The sequence below is a fragment of the Ziziphus jujuba genome, chromosome 4, assembly GCF_031755915.1.
Source record: "Ziziphus jujuba cultivar Dongzao chromosome 4, ASM3175591v1".
Lineage (NCBI taxonomy): Eukaryota > Viridiplantae > Streptophyta > Magnoliopsida > Rosales > Rhamnaceae > Ziziphus > Ziziphus jujuba.
Window position 1 is genome coordinate 31235952 of NC_083382.1, and position 19062 is coordinate 31255013.

The 19062-nt window shown below is 35.6% G+C and overlaps 4 protein-coding genes across 6 annotated transcripts; 1 reads left to right on the forward strand and 3 right to left on the reverse strand.

The window, feature by feature from the left end:
* Window positions 1–97: 97 nt before the first annotated feature.
* LOC107415456 (serine/threonine-protein kinase STY13) lies at window positions 98–5130 on the reverse strand. Of its 2 annotated transcripts, none has more exons than XM_048471520.2 (6): window positions 4506–5130; window positions 2935–3056; window positions 2004–2221; window positions 1680–1854; window positions 600–734; window positions 98–463 (listed from the first exon to the last, which is right to left on the reverse strand). In XM_048471520.2, the coding sequence occupies exons 1-6, from the start codon at window positions 4780–4782 to the stop codon at window positions 257–259; spliced, it is 1134 nt and encodes a 377-aa protein (XP_048327477.1). In that variant the 5' UTR covers window positions 4783–5130; the 3' UTR covers window positions 98–256. The 2 variants fall into 2 exon arrangements, with proteins under 2 accessions (XP_048327477.1, XP_015879273.1); XM_016023787.4 differs by having other exon boundaries at window positions 2025–2221; window positions 4506–5111.
* Window positions 5131–8168: 3038 nt separating this feature from the next.
* On the reverse strand, window positions 8169–13436 carry LOC107415422 (uncharacterized). Its single transcript, XM_016023743.4, has 19 exons — window positions 12897–13436; window positions 12670–12707; window positions 12521–12543; window positions 12061–12167; window positions 11906–11957; window positions 11755–11839; window positions 11429–11519; window positions 11026–11064; window positions 10826–10893; window positions 10635–10697; window positions 10429–10484; window positions 10242–10315; window positions 9991–10083; window positions 9775–9876; window positions 9611–9691; window positions 9428–9519; window positions 9259–9274; window positions 8555–8665; window positions 8169–8448 (listed from the first exon to the last, which is right to left on the reverse strand). The coding sequence occupies exons 1-19, from the start codon at window positions 13014–13016 to the stop codon at window positions 8347–8349; spliced, it is 1413 nt and encodes a 470-aa protein (XP_015879229.1). The 5' UTR covers window positions 13017–13436; the 3' UTR covers window positions 8169–8346.
* A 221-nt stretch (window positions 13437–13657) lies between these two features.
* LOC107415424 (photosystem I assembly factor PSA3, chloroplastic) lies at window positions 13658–14891 on the forward strand. The gene is made up of 3 exons (XM_016023746.4): window positions 13658–14132; window positions 14243–14407; window positions 14517–14891. The coding sequence occupies exons 1-3, from the start codon at window positions 13725–13727 to the stop codon at window positions 14835–14837; spliced, it is 894 nt and encodes a 297-aa protein (XP_015879232.2). The 5' UTR covers window positions 13658–13724; the 3' UTR covers window positions 14838–14891.
* Window positions 14892–14965: 74 nt separating this feature from the next.
* On the reverse strand, window positions 14966–18741 carry LOC107415423 (formate dehydrogenase, mitochondrial). Of its 2 annotated transcripts, none has more exons than XM_016023744.4 (6): window positions 18522–18741; window positions 17365–17536; window positions 16445–16985; window positions 15938–16062; window positions 15404–15516; window positions 14966–15292 (listed from the first exon to the last, which is right to left on the reverse strand). In XM_016023744.4, the coding sequence occupies exons 1-6, from the start codon at window positions 18612–18614 to the stop codon at window positions 15179–15181; spliced, it is 1158 nt and encodes a 385-aa protein (XP_015879230.1). In that variant the 5' UTR covers window positions 18615–18741; the 3' UTR covers window positions 14966–15178. The 2 variants fall into 2 exon arrangements, with proteins under 2 accessions (XP_015879230.1, XP_015879231.1); XM_016023745.4 differs by lacking the exon at window positions 18522–18741 and adding an exon at window positions 18011–18166.
* Window positions 18742–19062: the final 321 nt, after the last annotated feature.

Consider the following 19062-nt stretch of genomic DNA (forward strand, 5'->3'; position numbering starts at 1 on the left):
AAGAGCAGCAAGAAAGAAAAGCTTTACAAGATATGTAGAGCATATCCAATTAAAGTAAAAAAAAAAAAAAAAAAAAAAAAAAAAAAAAGATCCTGTAGAGCTCCTCTTAAGCCTATTAGCCTTCACAGCTTTGTATTTCTTTAACTCTTTCTAAACCCAATCTTTTTCAAATTGAATAAAAGTACAAATTGAATTTCCAGAACAGTCTGGTGTATCCCAACAATCCTTCACATCGGAGGAGTACATTTTTTGATTTTCAAGGTCCTCGGTACCTGCGGAAACAGAAACAACCCTGAGGCTGATCAAGAGGGATCATACCTCCACCCTTTGATGTGTCAATAGCCTCCAACATTGTTACCACCTCATCCATCTCCGGCCGCTTGTCTGGATTAGCATCCCAGCATCGCTTCATTACATTTGCAAGAGCACTAGGACAACATCGGGGTATCTCGGGCCGCAAATTCTGTAGATTCATGTTTAAAGTTTGATTTCTCTTTTAGTTCACAGCTTTAACAAACTGACATTACAATAAGAGCAGTTGTATGTTGCATAATACACCATAAGTTATCATCAAAGATATCTGATTTAACTTTATCTACCTGGCGGACAACAGCTGATGTTACTTCTGAGAAGCTAAGGTCAGGATACGGCATGTCACAGCAGTAAATTTCCCACAAGCAGATACCAAAACTGTAGACATCACATTTCCTGTTATATGGGCTACCATTAAGTACCTGCTCCAATCCAAGTCATTGATCATAGATCAGATACAGGAAATGGAAGAAAAAGCCAACTCATGGATATATCCTGTAGTAAATGTTGGAGACTTGAAAGAACGCAGCAACTAGTCTACAATACAACAACCTATCAGTGTTGGACCATAAGAAGAGCCATGAACCTCAAAATTGAGTTAAAGCCTAGGAACAATAACCTAACATGCAACACACCCAATACAGTCTTTCTATAGCGGGGATATCTGCAAGTTTTAACTTGCTGCAGATGTCCACATCAGGCAACAAGTTTAAACTTGCGGATATCCACACCAATGAAAAATTACAGCCAATATACTGGGATTTGACTTCATTGGCAGTGCTGGAAATATTCCAGGAAAAAGTATGCATTTAGAAGTATGTACTTGATCCTCTTCACAGAAAATTTACAGCCAATATACTAGGATCTAACTTCCTCGGCAGTGCTGGAAATATTCCAGGAAAAAGTATGTATTAGAAGTATGTATTTGTTCCTCTTCATGATAACTTTAAAAGAATCATTAAATGAAACATGACATGAAAGAAAAATTCCAAAGAAAAAAAATCCAGTGGATAAAAAAATTAACTGCCATCACAGCAACTTTTAATCCAGCTGATCTACTAATATTGAGTTTTCTTTCCTTGGGAAATAATTTGTTCAAAGCTGTGCATCTTTCCAGAATCATGTTTTATAGGACAAATTAGATCTTGCACATGCTACAGCTTGAATAACTTAATCGTAACAACTGGCAAGTTCATCTTCCAGTGCTTTACCAACAGAGATTTATGGCTTCAAGGACTCAATTAAAGCATAAAAGCCAGAATAATCTTAATGCAGAAAGCCACAAATCCCAACAATGCCACACATATGTGAAGACAAAACAAATAGTTTCATTAAGGAGTATAATTTGAAGCAAATAAAGTGCATACCTCCGGAGCCATGTAACCTAGGGTTCCAGTCTCGCCAGTCATGTCATTGGGATTTGACGCCTCTACACGAGCAACCCCGAAATCAGCTATTTTTACTGTACGGGTCTTGTCTAGAAGCATGTTTTCTGTTTTAACATCTCTGTGGACAATCTTTTGTGAATGTAGATAGCTGAGCCTACAGAAAACCAAACAAGAGCTCAGTTATGTGATTCAAAAAGTGAGTCCAACATATCAAAATTTGCATATGCTATGGACCAGAAAACCCAAAACCATTTTATACAGAAAATTTCAAATTTTAAAAAATCAAAAGAAAAATAAAAATACAGATGGGTGTGCAAATCCAACCCTCGTGCAAGATCTAATGCAAGTTGGACGACTACTTTGAAAGCCAGCTTTCTTCTACGGTTCTTTATAAGGTATGATTTCAGTGCACCCCCAGGACAATATTCAACAACTACACAACAAATATTACTTGGCATGCCAATTTGACCATTCTCAGTTTGTATTTGCAGATCTGATGAGCCAATTGTCGCCCCTAAAAACTGCAAAAGAAGGATTTTGCATGAGTAAGAAAATAATATCTGTGTAAGTATCTAAGTATTTGCGATAACAACAATCCAATTTAGAAAACTCTTTGGGTTCTGCAAACCATTTTGAGCAGTGACATCCATGTTAAAATCCTATATATGTGTATATATATATATATATATACATACATTCCATGTTAAAATCCTATATATATGTATATATATATATATATACATTCCAAATTCAAAATTTACAAAATAAGGTTCCGACTCAGAAATAGAAATACACAGTTGAAGCATTTCGACAAAACTACATTTTAACCATATAAAAGATCTGAAAAATAATGTAAAAATGAAAGTGTTAGAAATATGAGAAAGAATGAAAAAGGAAAAGCAATCTACAAGAAGATTACAGATATTCCATATGTTACCTTATGCGTGGTAAAGCGTTGTTTAAATAAATAACTTATTATTTCTACTTATCTTGGCTAGTCAGAGTGAAGGATGACAAATATTCTGTGAAGAATACAAAATCCATAAATAAGGCCAAGTTACATGTCTTTGTACTTTTATTCAATAGTATATAATAATTTTTTGTTTTTATAATGCTATAAAGCAGTAAAGTAATGTATTAAATCCACGCAATCTTCTGTGCCACTTAATTCTATTAGGGAATCTCAGCAAGGAGGTGGATTAAGAAAAGTAATGAAAAAGACATGATATGTTACCTTAGTTACATTTGGATGATCAAGTTTATGCCAAACAGCAACTTCTTGTGTAAATGCTGCTCTAAGAGAAGCTATTTCAGCCTCTGATCTGTGACCCTCTTCCCCCCAGTCAAGAAGTTTAACTAGCATTAGAACAGGATGGAAAAATCATTAGTCAGAAACCAAAATCTGGCTGAGTACAAGTATACTTTTCTTTGAGTAAGAAGGCATATAACATACTCTAAATGTCAGATACTCAAACCTTTAAGAAAAAATGTACATGAGAGATTTATCAAAAATAATATGACAATAATTATATAAAAGTTCTTCTATAAACCCAAAATTAATTATCAAAATCAAACCAAGAATTGATTGTGCCACTTAATTGAAGGTTTATATGTACTATTAATTCATCGGCCAATCTGAAATAGTTAAGAAAAAAATTCCAAGGGTTGTTAAGATGATCATCCATTCAGCAGCTCACTCACTCGCTAGCCAATTTAGGTAAGAGACCAATATCTATCTAGTTGCTTTAAATTTTGCATCCTTTTATGTTCACAAGTTAGATATGAAATAAGTGCCTATAAGATAAGGTGGAAAACGAAATTTTTCACAGAAATAAAAAAAAAAAAAAAAAAAAAAAAGTAGTGAAGTTAATGCAACTAACTGTCAACTTAGCCCACCCGTGAATCACGGAAAGTATATGGCCAAATCCACAAGAGTATACAAAGCAGTCCACCATTAAAAACAAAAATACATAACATAGAGTTGACTAAACATGAGGCAGATCATATTCACGAAGAAAACTTAATATATGAAGAAATTGAAAAACAAGTTTTATGTTTTATGTTCTTTGCCTTCCAGATTCTTCTGCATAGATGAATGATTGATTTGTTATGCCACAATAACGATATGTTTTGAGTATGAATTTGTTCTTTATCTTCTCCTCATACTTTCTGTGAGCAAAGGAATATTTGAAAGTTTAAGAAAGATATAAGGGTAACTAGCAACAGCAAAAGCAGTAGATTCTTTCGCCCATTAAGCCGAAAGACCTGAGATGTCTTTATATCAACTAGTTACGAAAGACAGACTAGTTATCAGATTCAGATACTATTTCAAAAGCATCTCCCAAAAATTTAGCTGCATTCACGAGTTAAAAGCAAATGTGACTTTTTGCTCTCTTCCCAAATCGAGAAGAAGAGTACTTTCAAAAGCTTAAATAAGACATTACATCCCAAAAACTAATTTCAATTTCCACCATCCATGCTATAAAACATATAAAAAAACAGTATCAACCGAAAACGCCCAAATTTGAATTTTTTTTTTTTTTTTTTTTGCAATATCAGCAACAGCCAAAAGAAAGAAGAGCACCCAACACCACAAACACATAAGTATGAATATATGCATATGTATTAGAAAAATGGGTATCCGCAATAAAAAGAAGGAAATTTGAGAAATGGGTACTCTTTCTCATCAAAATGGGCAATACTTTTTAAGAGTACTTTAAACTAAACATCCAAAATCCATAAAATTTATAAGAGTACAGAGAAAAAGGGGAGGTGGGTGAGATGGAAAAAAAAAAAAAAAAATACCTGCAACGTCTTGACCATCATAAACACCCCGGTGAACAGTCCCAAAGGTGCCACGAGCAATAACGCTCTTGATAATGAGTTTAGTGGGGTCAATCTCCCACTCTTGCCTGGTGGCAGTGGGCCTTGCTTCGTTTTCTTCCTCTTCTCTCTTCTTGTTCTTCTCCATAGTCCATGCTCTACTAAGATGCCTTTGAAGCTGCTCATCCAAGCTCTTCAGATCTATCTGATCTGCTCTTACATACCCACCACCACCACCACTTTCGCTCTTCTCCTTCATTTCCCTCTCTCTCACTATCCCTCTCTTTTCTTCAAAAACCAAAAAACCCAGTTTGTATCAGAGTGAAAAGGCCAAGGCATGCAAAGAAAAAAAGCTTTCTTTTCTTTTCTTCTCTCCTCTTTACTTTTTTTTTTTTTCTTTTTTTTTTCTTTTTTTTTTTTTTTTATGTGTGATGGACTTGTGGCTCCGCGAGTATAAAAGTTTGTGTCCCTCTCCCCAACCTCGTCCTCGTCCTGGTTTTGGTTTGGTTCTGCTTATTATAGCATGAGAGAAGAAGATGAAGAGGATGATGATTATAATGGTGTCCCCTAAGCAGCAATACTCTGTTTCCCTCACTATCATCCATGTGGGCACATGGATTTTGCCTGAACACGACGTGTGTTTCTGACCCACCTCGCTCTCTCTCTCTCTCTCTCTCTTCTCTCTCTCTGTCTGTTAGTATTTTATGGGATTCACGGTCAATGTACCTTTTTTATTTATTTGTGTTTTTCTTTTCTGGGGCCTATCACTTTCAAAAGAGGAACTACTGGAGGAGGGAGGCACTGCCAAAATTAAAAACGATGCAGAAGATAACTACCGTACTGAACTACTGTATTGTATAACTAATTATAATTATTTATTTATTTATTTTAGTTTGACTTGGATATAAATATATATATATATATATTTTTTTTTTCCTTATCTTAGCTGAAAATAAAATTTAAAAAAAAAAAAGGAAGAAAAACCTTGTTGATTTCATCTCCTATTATGGTAATCAGAAATTCGATGGAATAAATAATTTGAATTGATTAATATTTATTTATATATGTAACTTCTGAACCATTCACAAGTATATGTTCCAAGTTTAAAGATAAAAGAAAAGCAAGGAAGTGCCTGTAGAATGCACCACCAAATCAAAATTTTTTATTTGATGAATCTGAATTAGTCTCGAATTAGAGCAAAAGGCATTTTCTTTTTTCTCCCTCCAAACATTCTTTTTTTTTTTTTTTTTTCCCCCCCCTCTATGAAACAAACAATAGAAAAAGACTTTCTTTTGAAAAAGAAAATAATAATATAGTTTAGAGCATCATTCAAACTAAAGAGTTGTAAGAGTTGTATAATTAGCTGCCATTCAACTAACATCTGTCGCATTTATTCCTTACCACTAAATTAAGTAGTCAACATCCAAAAATAAGCCAGCCATTTCCTTTTTGCTCATTGATTTATACACCTTTTTCTAAGCAAATAATTGCCAATTGGTTAAGTTAACTGGGTAAAACGTTATCAAAAAACAAAAATCTAGAGAAAGAGTTCGTGCCCCTAATCTCAAGAAATGATAAACCGTCATTCAAGCAAGTTTACTCCACTGCCAGTCAAGTCTTCAAATGTCAACTTGCAGCGCCAGTTACGTTTATGTGATGTTATCTCTATCGCTTCTTTTCTTTTTTTGTTTTTTGTTTTTGTTTTTTTTTTTTTTTTTTTTGGTGAGAGGCTTGAATTGTTTGAGATTTAAATATAATTTTATTAGCAAGTTATAAATGGGGAAGATAATATCATAACCATCATTTTCCATCACTTTCTCAGGATAAAATTTTATCTCTGTCGCCGGCCAATAACTGATATTTAAGCAAGAAGCATACTTTTTTGGATTTTTTTAATTTTTTTTTTTTGTTGGACTTGTCAAGATAGATAACGAGGAAAGACAAAACTGATAAACACCAATTGCTTGTACTTCTCGGAACTGCCAAGTTTTATAATTGTTCAAATCCAATCAATGAGATTTAACCAAGGACATCCATACATGTTCATATAGGAACCACTCATTGAACCCCACTTAATGCCCCCATGGTGTATTTATGCCGACATGGTAATTTGAAGGGGTATTGTCGATCATGGAAGCTATAGAAGCCAATCATTCACATTAGGTCACCATAGAAATTGCGGATTCCCAATTTTGCTAGGGATGGCCAAGATTTTATATAAAAAAAAAAATTAAATTTTTTTTTTTTGAGAGTATTGATTGGAAGAAAGAAAAGGAGAATTTGGTTGGTCAACTTTGCTCCATGTTCATGCCAAATTTGGGAGGTTCTACCTGTATTACTGCAAAAACTCTAATAAAAGAGACATAGTGGCAGGGACAAAATGAGATCAATACTAAATGAAAGAAACATATAGTTGATACATGGGGAAGGTTGCATTTAGTGTGTACTTTAAAAAATAAATGAATAAATGGAAAAAGCATACAATGAATGTAAATAATAATTATACATTTTTAAAAAATAATAATAATAATAATAATAATAATAACAATAGACCCTTTTATCTTCCCTGTCGTATTATAATTTGTATGATACTAAAAACCCACCAGAAAACCAAACCTATAGTTCCCTAAAGCAGGGCAAAAAAGCCACATGGGTCCTCCTCAAATGAAATAATGCCATTGCTGTATAAAGGGAAATTCTTTGGTGGCACTGAGAGTAGGAACTGGAAAGTAAAATTATTAATTATTTTGTTTTGACGCTCTCCATGCGTTTTACATACGCCCCAACTTTAATACCTACACGCAAGGCTCTGTACAGTGAAAATTTGAACTAAACATAGTAACCAGCATTTACATTTTTTTTTCCTAGCAATGAGTATTAAGTTTACTTTTTGAAGATGAAAATATGAAAACAAAAAAGACAAGAAAATTCGAAGCGAGTGTTAAGCTTTTAGGCATGAATTAATGCCAATATTGGTGGTCTTCAACATCAGTATGCACGTGAAGCCTATTCTTTTTGACTTAATGCGGCCTAAAAAGAAGAGGTTTATACAGGGAGCTAAGAGGAGGGTTCACGGGGCCAGAGAGTTCCAGCGGTTTTATTAAGCAGGCATGAGCTTGATAGAGATTAGAGACTCGGCTACTAATTCCCGTGAGCCTGCATTTCCATTGTATTGGTCTTTCTCTCTTCTCAATACTCCAGATTTATCTTTTACCATATACCCACTACTCTTAACTGTAATGTTTTTCTTAAAATAAAATTAACTTATTATTTTTATTTTTCGTTTTCTTTTTCCTTCTCCAATCCATTGTAGCTGGCAGCCGACACTAACGCCTTACAATATGCAAAGATCCTATAAAGCAACTTTATGTTTCTCACAGAGCCTAAAATTATGTATATGAGATGATCTTTCTAGCATTTTGCACAAAATAAATATCATATGTTCGCTTGAATCTATGCCCTACCTAAACAAGGGAACACAGACCTATAAGGACAGAGGCAGATCATTAAATCCGTGGAAACCACCATAGGGCATATAACTACCAGCTCCATTGTAATTATAGAGAAGTTATAAGCACACCGTTTAGTTACAATTTAGTAATATGATGATTAATAGGTCTATATACAAAAATAGTGAGGCTATCGTAGTTAAGAAACTATATTATATACGCAATTTGTTGAGAGCACAAAATAGCAAAAAGTCATGTGTCTCTCTACGTGATCTGATATACTTAGCTGTTTCAAATTTGTAAAGTGGCAACTGGATTTTGTATTTTTCTTTTGTTTCTACTCAAATAGGTACACAAGCTCCACCATAAAATCCTCATAGGCGGCGTTTCTTTTTCTCTGGGGTTGCATGCACTTGTGCTTTAATCCCATACGTTTTCAACTGAAAATTTTCAAATGCCTCAGAGACTGCTTCCACCTGTTCAATTGTTTGGAGAAAAAAAATAATAATAAATTCATAGAACTTTTAGTGCTGACTGCAGAGAAATTGTAAGCTAACAACGATAGCATTTAATTTTACAGACCAGTTCAGGCTTTTTGGAGTACACCCTGACTATCATATCTTGATATGAAGTAGGCAGCAAGTGACTAATGCGATCGTCAGGTATACAGAATTTCTCCTCACTCTCATAATCCTGAGTAGGGATCAAAAGCAGTAAGATTTGCTAAGAATGTTCAATGTATAAATCAACCACTTAAAGAGTGTTAGAAAAATGGACCTAGATCCCCATCTCCAAAAATCAATCATGGAGGATATATATTACAACCAATCCCAAAATTGTAGTTAGTAAGTGAATCCAACCCATGCATGTATCAAGCGACCAAATTAGCACGACTACTAATCCTATTCAGATGCAGGCTAGCTCAATAGAATCAAATCAGGGTTTTGCACCAAAGAAATAACACAAAGAGAAGACACCCAAATTTGAACACATGAACAAGTATACCACCAGGGATTTGACACAAGTTAAATTATCCTAAAAGCTTATCTGTTAGTGAATCCAAATATATCAGAACACCAGGAATACTGACAAGGAAGAGATCACAAGTGAAATAACTTTACTCAGTTCATCAAGAAATTGTCAACGATATTGCCATGTACTTACCTACTGTTTCAATACTTCTCTAAACAAGATAATCAAGTTCCCAAGACTTGAGAAATCCTTACAATACTAATTTGTATGCAAAAAATCAAAATAACAATTGATGTTAAAGGCGAACTGCGTACCTGGAAAAAGTGGATACTGGAAAATACATGCCAAAAAAAAAAAAAAAAAGAAAAAAAGAAAGAAAGAAAGAAATATATGATTTAGTGAATAGTCACGTTTACACATGATCAACATGTAGAAGAATAAATAATATTCAATTTGAAATAGCTGACTGATATTTCAAGTCACCTTTCAAGAGGATTATGCCTTCCACGAGTTAAATCAATTCTGACATTGGTAACAGCAATATCCTCCTCTTGCAGCATCACTCCTCCATTTTTCTGTTAGACAAAAATACTTGACACTCTAATTTGGATAAAACAGTTTAAAACTTGGCAAGGAACACCACACATGTAAAGTTTGTTGAAGGACCTGAGAACAAACAATGTCTTGGGCCGTGACGTTTTTGAAATTTTCTAGCTTGTCCTTAGGTACAGTATACCCATTACAGAACTGTCATGGTGAAGTAAATGATGTCAATCAGATAACGTATAACTTACTGTTAAAGCTGAAAAGGGATCAATATGTTTCTCAACCTGGTATAAATTCCTCCTCCGAATACGGAGAATCAAATCCCTAGATTCCTTTAGTTCTTGATCTGGAGATATCTCAATGGTTCTAATTATAGTGTCATCTAACTGCATTAGGAAGAACATTTTTATGAAGGGACAATAAATCCTAAATAAATCATAAACATTTTTATGAAGGGACAATAAATCCTATCATAACCATGTTAAAGCAGCTCTTAAAACCTTCCAGTAATCTGAGGGGTCATCAAGGTGAGACGAAATTTCAAGATAAGCATTTGCTTTCAACAGGGCATCTATCACCATAAGCTCGATGGCCTGCAAACAGTAAGTTGTCAGATTATAAACTTTTGCATTCAATATGTAATGGGGACATAACACAGGAATGTAGAAGGAAGCAAATTGACAAACAAAACCATCTTTGCCTGAACAAGCAGAAGAAAATCTGCCGGATTGACAATCTAATGATATTATACCTTTACTTTTGGATGGGTATAAACAGTTCGGTACAGATCCGCTCGAGTGGCAAATAGTTTGTGGACAGTAAGGTCTAGTAAAATACTCAAAACATAAGAACTATATATCAATAGAGGAAATTGATAAAAGAGATGAATTAAAAAGAATACTAATTGATAAAAGAGATGAATTAAAAAGAATACTGACGGGAGTTATCACGATAACAAATCTCATCACCCAAAACCCGCATTGTTTGCATTAACCTGCAATGATTAAAAAATATATACAAGCAACAAAAATCTTTACCTTCACCTTCATTATTATTATTAGTACTTATTTATTTTTTCTTTCACTTGACAAAAGAGTACCAGCACTATAATAGCAACAGATAATCCAAAAGATACTAATTAAACCTTTGAAACTCAAAGTTGCATCCTAGCCCACATGCTCGGCTGTCACGGACAATATAGTCAAACCTGAGTGAATAACATTTCCAGAATCTTGCAATATCAGAAAGAGAGGCACATGCACAAGTAGAAAATGAAGCTTAAATGATAACAAGATAGGAAAATTATATAAATTAAGCAGAAATTTGAAAACTCACTTGTCCACATCAATTCCATTGCGGCCGTTTGCAACAATATCATATAAAAATCGCTTCTCATTTGAAGCCTACATGTTGTACATGTTTTCAGATCAACATAAGAAAGAGGTTTAAGCAAATAAACAATGAAATGCAATTAGACAAATAAATAAATTGATTCCTTGACTACAAAATCAACAATCTGAGAAAAAGCATCTTACTTTTGGAAGAGCATGTTCAGAGCTAGCCAATATCATCTCCTGGCCAGAAAAATATATATCAACCATTGAAATAGATCTCAATTCTATTTCATTCATTCTACAAAGTAAAAGATTCTTCTAATCTATTAAGCATATAACATCAAGAAGAAAAATAACAATTAATCTTATCAGTCTACCACCAGTAAGCTAATCTTCTGTATCACTTGGCAATGGCTATCTTCTCATGTAATGCAGTTGAAATGTTAGCTGTCTTCTCCAATTGAAGATTTTAAAAATTACATGAAAAAGCCAATAACCATCTACTTGCTAGTTAACTAATCATTGCTCAAACCTTCATTAAATGTTTTCGTGTAGCAAATAATCAACAAAGATTAGACAGACTGTCTATTAAACATATGCTTACCTTCACCTTCTTAATCATTTCCGGTTCAATATCTATATGATGCTCATTAACAATGTGGTCAATCATCTTCACAGACATAGTTTCATGGGACCTGTAAATTAATGTACAAAATTATTTCCTCAAAATTGAGATGAGGACAAGTTTGTGAGAAGCATTCATACGGATCTTTGATTTACTTGAGTCTTGCTCTTCCAAGGAAAACAACAACAAAAAAATAATAATAATAAAAAGAAAAGAAAAATATACAGAGAGAAAAACATTTAACTCAAACAAGAAAGAAATGAGATAAGTCTATTCAACTATAGGAGTGAAACATTGAAACATACCAGTTAGAGCCAGCGCTAACTTTAGGAACAAACTCTCGTTCGAACAAGTGGCTAAAAGGCCCATGGCCCACATCATGCAGAAGTCCTTGACAAACAATAGGAGTCAGGTCATTTGAAATAGAGAGGGCATGAAGAAGGCAAAATCAGTTACCTGCAAGCTTCACTGTCTGGAAATCAAAACGATTGATATCAAGCTCCAATCCCTGCAAGAAATGCGCACATTTGACATAAACTAGTCAATATCTAAAAAAATAAATAAATAAATCAATAATCAGTATTAAGATAAAGATAATTGCAGTTATATACTTGGCAGTTTTTAAGCATTTGAACAGATTCACCAGCAAGCCAATACACCCCAAGTGAATGTTCGAATCTTGAATGCACAGCCCCGGGATAAACCATATTTGTCAAGCCTGAAACACTTATAAAAAGTTTAAGAGAATTTATACCATAAACTCTACAATGATCAATGCAAATTGAAGCCTAGTCTACACTTCCAGTTATAGAAAACCACAAGATTGTATTTAACAGAAAACTCCAATGCAAAAGTACCAAAAAGTCAAAAAACCACCAAACAAACTCCCTAACATTCTTTGGAAAATGCTACAGAAGACTATTGGTGCAGGACGTAAATCTTAAAGTGTGGGCTATATTGACCTTTCGTAATTTTGAAATAGTACCATCTAAATACATTTCTATATATTTAACTACTTTCTTAATAATTTTACATGCAAGAAATCCTAAAGAAACATCATAAGAGACTCACCGAGCTGTTTGAGTTCACGAAGCCTGTGAGTTACAGAAATGAAATTAAACCGTTTAGTTACCTTCAAATCTTAAGCAAGAACCGGAAAAAGAAAATAATAAACAAAAAAATAAAATCATAAACGGCATTGAAGCATCAATTGAACTTGCCTCTGGAACTGCTCGGTATCAATAAACTTCAAGCAGAGCTGCAACAAATACACGAACACAGTATAGTTAACTATCAAATCTCCCAAAATTTATAATCCGGAATTTCCTCTAGAAATTACAAATAGTCTTATACATACAAAAATCCAAGCACCTTAGTTGATACAAAAACAGTGAATCAAACACGACAAAACCAAAAAAAAGAAAAAAAAAAAGGGAAGCGAAAGTACGGGATCGAGGTAAATGTTTCCATGGACGTTATCGTGAACGTGCTTGAAAAATCTGACGTCGTGGTAGGAAGAGAAATTGTGGAGATGAGCCAGTGATACATCGCCATTATAAGCTCCCATGGTTTTTTTTTTGAGCTTTCAGTCTTCTTTCAGAGCCGCACGGAGAAAAAGGGAAAGTGAGAGAGTCGGAGGAGAGCTCAGAGCTTAGAGACGAAGCAGGAAAGAATAGCGAATCAATAAAGTAACGAATAAATCCATATAAATTATCTTTTCTAAAGTATAAAAGGAAACTTCTGAGTTACGAAAATTGGGGTTTTTGATGGGATTGTGCGGGAAAAAAAGAAGAGAAGAGTGCACCAGGTAGAGTGACTGCAAAGTGTACAGTTGGAGTGGAAAGGAATAAAATGTTTAATTAATTAATTGGAAAAAAAATTTATTCCTAATTAATTGGAAAGGTTGGATAAAAAGGAAAAATTAAATTAAATTAATTGGGGAGGGCGTGCGTTATGCCTGGCATTTTCGTTTTGTATTGCCGCCAAATGCCCGTGGAGAAAGTGGGTTTATTTAATTATTTATTTACGTTGGGGACGGCAATTTGAAGCCATTGAAAAAATATTTGATTGGACAAAAAGATGTGATAAGGCCCGAACGGACGTATATCGGGTTTTGGGCTGACCGAAAACCCATAAACACGCACACAGAGTTCTTAGTTCTTATACTGTAAAGTGCAAAGTAGACAATTATTTCTCAATTCGGATAAACGTATATAAATGAGAGGCTATTAATAATCAACGAGATTAACTTCCTCTTTTTCTTTTCCCTACAGCAATGGTGGTGGTCACATCCACTTCATCTTCTCTGCAATCCCAAATCTTCACCGCCAAAAGCCCTTTCTCTAACCTCCTGTGCAAGCCCATCTCTCCTACTTCTCTGCTATTTCTCCATCAGGTCTATGGCAACCTCACAGGACCCAGATGGTCCAGAACACCACCGCAAAACTCCAATGGGGTTTTGTCTGTTCGAGCATACATTGAAAACCCAAACTCCTTCTCCAATTTCGCTAACAGGGTTATCGGCGCTCTCCCTGTTATTGGTCTTGTAGCTAGAATTTTAAACGACGAAGGTGGTCTTGGCGGTGACATTATTGATTTTGCAGAGTTTCGAAGGAGAGTGGGAAAGAAGTGCTCGGTTACTGACTCTAGAGCTTTTTATGAATTCCAAGATCGACGAGGCCGGGTAACCATATTTATTGTTGTTTTTCATTTTAAAATTGGAATATATATATGTGTATATAGTGTAGAAAATTTACTATTTTGTTCTTGCTCTGTGTTTTTGATTGCTGCTAGGCAGGGGATCCTCTGTATGTTCTGTTATGCTGTTGGCTTGCCGCAGCTGGTGCTGGTCTTCTCAAATCTGAGGAGATTTTGGAAGGGGTGGCAAGGTTGAGGATTTCAAATGATATTGAATTTGAAGAGGAGACTTTCTTGGCCTCCATGAATGAGGCTAAAGAGGTTGGTTTAAGGAAATATCAAATATGCTTCAAATGCCCAAATTCCTTTATTATTACTAATTTATATTTAAGGTTCTTGAAAATTAGAAGCATCTTTTTAAATGCTGCAGAGACGTGCCAAGCTAAAGGCTTCTACTCCAACCATTCCCATGGAGATTCGCGTTGAGAAAGCACTTCAAGCTATTTATATCTGTTGCTTTGGGAAGGACCCTATAGAGGAAGAAGACGAAAGGCTTCTGAATATTATGCTTTGTGCTGTTTTCCCATCTGTCCAGCAGACTGAGATTCAGAGGCTTGTAAAAAATCAGGCAGAGAAAGTAGCTCGAGGCGGTGAAATGGACATTGTTCCAGAGCCTAAGCCTCTAACAAAAGAAGCTGTTGAGATGCAAATGAAGGATCTCCAATTCCTTAAACAAAGTAAAGATGTTTGAATTCAAGACGATGAAAATTGAGTTTTAAGTGCTGAATTTTTTTTTACTTTTAAACGTTGCACACAGCCTCACTGTGTAGTAGTAGTAGTAGTAGTAGTAGTAGTAGTATTCCATAATCAATAGCATGCTAGGATAAAACTGGGTCTACAGACCAACAAGTTATATGCATGTTTGATCAGAGCATGGGACATGAGTCCACTCGTTTTTCCTTACATAACGCTTAGAACAATTAAAAAACATACATCATTGAAATGCATAAGCATCTCTCTGATTTTTATTATGCCTCCACAGTCAAGAGACTCAAAACGTAATATTTATTCGCACAACAGAAAAGCACAGAATCATCTGTATTGACTTGCTAGTTCACCCTCCTTCACAATGTAGTTCTGTGCGGGGAATTCTTCTCCCTTGAAGTACCTCTCAAGCATATCCTTAACTCCAGCAGCATATCGGAGCTGCAAACAATTACAATTTTATATTTTGGTTTGAAGTTGTTGCAAGAGGAACAAAATGAAGTGATAACAAAAAGGCAAACCAAAAAAAAAAAGTGCAAAATATAAATGTACCTGTGCATCAATTGTTGTCCCTGAAATATGGGGCGTCATAGCTTGGTTTGGCATGTAACGCCATGGATGGTCCTTAGGAGCTGGTTGTGGATACCAAACGTCACCGCTATATCCTGGACAATCAGATAAATAAAAATGCAACCATCAACAGTAGCCCAAACAGGACACTTACGCCGATTTCTCTCTTCGACTGAGTAATGAACAAGTAGATGCCTGCACACTCTTCGCAGGGTCCTTACTGACAGTTATATATTGTTATTCATTATATGTTTGAACACTCTTAAGAACCAATGGACAGGGCCTTTAAGAGGATGTCGGAGAGACGCATAAAACTTGACACAAATTTTCAAATTTTCAAATTTTTAAGATCTAATGTTAAATCATAGTTGTCAGCACCAATGCAGGCTACCTTGTTAACCTAATGTATGCCAGTCCCATAATTTCCAAACAGGATTACTATACTATATTATATGCCTCAGAAGAAAGGTGCCATATTCTCAAAAATTCCAGAATGTTTGGCCATTACTCAGTTACCTGCAATGTGCCCACTGGAGCAAGCGTCAGCAACTGCTTGTGTATCCATGATTGCCCCTCGAGCATTGTTAACAATCAGGACTCCCTTCTTACACTTTGCAATTCTATCCTTGTCAAACAACCCTCTGAGCCACAAGATCAAGATTCTAGTAAGTTTGATTCACAACATAAAATTGGAATATCACAACTGATCATAAGTCAGACATAAACATTTAACAGCGGATTTAGCGCCCAATTCATCAGAAGCCCTTTTTATATGTCAAATGCTGACTTGGACATCTTATCAGTGCAGAAAGAAACTAAGTGAAACTGGAGTTTAGCTCTCTTTGACTGCAGTCAAAATCTATAAACATGGGGCAGACTTCCATCTGTCAAGAAAGTACCCTTAAACAATGACACTCTAGGTTCAAACTCATCCTATAACCATTTATACAAAGAAGCAACAAATTTTAACACCGAAATAGATAGCAATGGCATCCACTGGAAGATGAGTATTAGGATGAATACCTTGTTTTGTCGGTAAGAGGAGTGTTGATAACAATTACATCGCACTTTGGAAGCATTGCATCAAGATCCTCCTCAAACTTTGCCCCAATTTGGTTTTCCAGTTCTGGATCCATCTTGATTCTATCGTGATACAGAAGATTACAGTTAAAAGGTTTCAACCTCTGAAGTAAAAGCCTGCCAATACGTCCACAGCCAACAGTTCCAACAGTCTTTCCTTCCAGATCATAAGCTCTGTAAGCAATACCAGCAACATTCCATTCCCCACTAATAACCTGATGATGTCCAGGTAAGAAGTTCCTGACAAGAATGAGGATCCTCATGAGCTCGTCTTCTGCGACTGACACCACATTGCTTCCTGTGACCTCTGCAACTGTTAATTTTGCAGCAGCAGCAGCATTCAGATCAATATGATCAGAACCAATTCCAGCTGTAAGAAGTAGCTGCAAATTTTTGGCCTTTTTGATCCTTTCTGCCGTAACATAGGCAGGATGAAAGGGTGTGGTTATGAGAACGTGGAGATCTTCAATGTGTTTTTCAAGTTCTGTATTAAGGGCCACACCAAAGGAGGACAATGAATCAGTTCAATCCTTCAGCAAACTGACACACACAATAACATAAAATGAAGTACTGCTGCCAATCAGCAAACGAAAATAGTTTTTGACATGTATTTCATGACCATTTTTCATTTCCCATTAAGTGCTAAAATCATTTCAGTTTCAGAATTTTTTTCCATCTCTAATAACACGGTTCCTTGACAATTATGTGTCAAGACAACTCCACAATGTTGGGAATTCAACCAAACCAACTATTGGAAAGTTAGTCATATCACTATGCAGATCAATGGTGACATGATCATTGATTCATGTTTAAGATGAGACACATAACAGACTACAAAAGGTAATATGTGTCTATATACCAACCAGAGTTTGGTCCTTCTTTGTCATCAGTGACAATATACTGGTGGCCTTGTGATTCCAGCCATTCACGTATGCCCAATGCTCCCTCCACACAACCAACAAAATTGGGGTTCAGTTTAGCATACTCATTGGCCTTGTAGAAAACCCCAACAATCTTTTTGCTGCCAGGAGAAGCCTGCAATTTACAGAGTGAGGGAGAGAAAGACGTTACAACAATAATTACTTGAGAAAAACGAACTTTAGTTTTATAACATGACAAAAACTCACATGAACACAAACACGCTATCAGTTCACCAAAAACAGCAGAGAAATGAAAATGGTATGCAGAAATATTTCCCCAAACTGTAAAGATACAAATCAGCTTCTATTTTATGGCTATCTTCTTGGACGCAGAGAAAGTAGGATAAGTCTATCATTTTACTTTAAAATTACAATAAATTCTGAAAACATTAGCCTCAGGATAAATACGAGTCCCTTCAGTTTTAAAAATCTGCTTTTGCCACATTACTTCTACGATCACCCGCAAAGAGTGAAGCTCGGTCGTTTTCCCAACAAATTTAAAGACTATTAACTCAAACAAACAAAATTAAAAAAAAAAAAAAAAATCCCCATTTTTCAATCTTCATAAAAATGTAAATGCCATTGTTACCATATTGGCTTGGTGGTGAACCAGTAGGGCAGTCTACAAATACTGAAGTAAGCCTATGGAATCACTTCCGCCCATGGAACCTATGTATGACTCAGGCGGCCTAAGCCAAACCTTTTGAGTCCATTTTCATGGACCACGACGATGAGACAGAAAGATACAGACACGTGGCAGTCAACACATTCACCCTTGTGACGTGCCGAACCCACCAACCATATGATCATCGTAATCAACCACGTCACACAGTGGTTCAGATCCTGGCCGTCCAATTGTTTGTCCGAGAGCACACATCACACATGCGTGAACGATCATCCAACGGGAGATTTTTTTTTTTTTTTAAATTTTTTTTTTTCTTCTTCGAAGTGTCAATTCCTCAACAAGATTTTCTCACAGAGCAAGAAAGCTCGTGATTATACAGTTTAACCACGTCAAAATTTACGGACTAAAAAAAAAAAAACTTGATGCAGTAGTAGACGCTGATTATATATCAAGCAGAGGAAGAAGAATTGCTTACATGGAGTTCTCTACTGAAGGTCGTCGGTAATACTGGACTCTCCGACGAAGAAATAGCTCGAACAGCAGTCGCAGCCACACGCTTCATCGCCATTTCTCTCTCTCTCTCTCTCTCTCTCTCTCTCTCACAGACTAAATTAGAACGGAAAAATTAATTTCAGGCACTCTGTGTGAGAATTAAAACCCTCTTTGCTATCCGCAATTTAGAGCAAGACTGACCAATTTTATAAGCAAAAGAAACGCAGTTTCGAATCACTGTTTCTGTGTCGTCTTCTTGGGCTCAACGAGACGTCTAGACGGAGGGCTCTTTTGACTTTCCCTCTTGTGTTTTTGTCTTTTTTCTACTTAGTCCGGTACTTCATCATGCATGTTAGCCACGTGTTCCATTTCTGAACACCGTCAGATCTGTGCTAAGAATGCTTCGGTAACGTCCACCTCGGGTAGGATGTAAGTGAGGTTGTCTTTACCTTATTATTGCTCTATTCAAAATCGTGGCAAATTCCAATTCGTCTTTCGCTTCATTTTTACTTGCACTCGGCGGC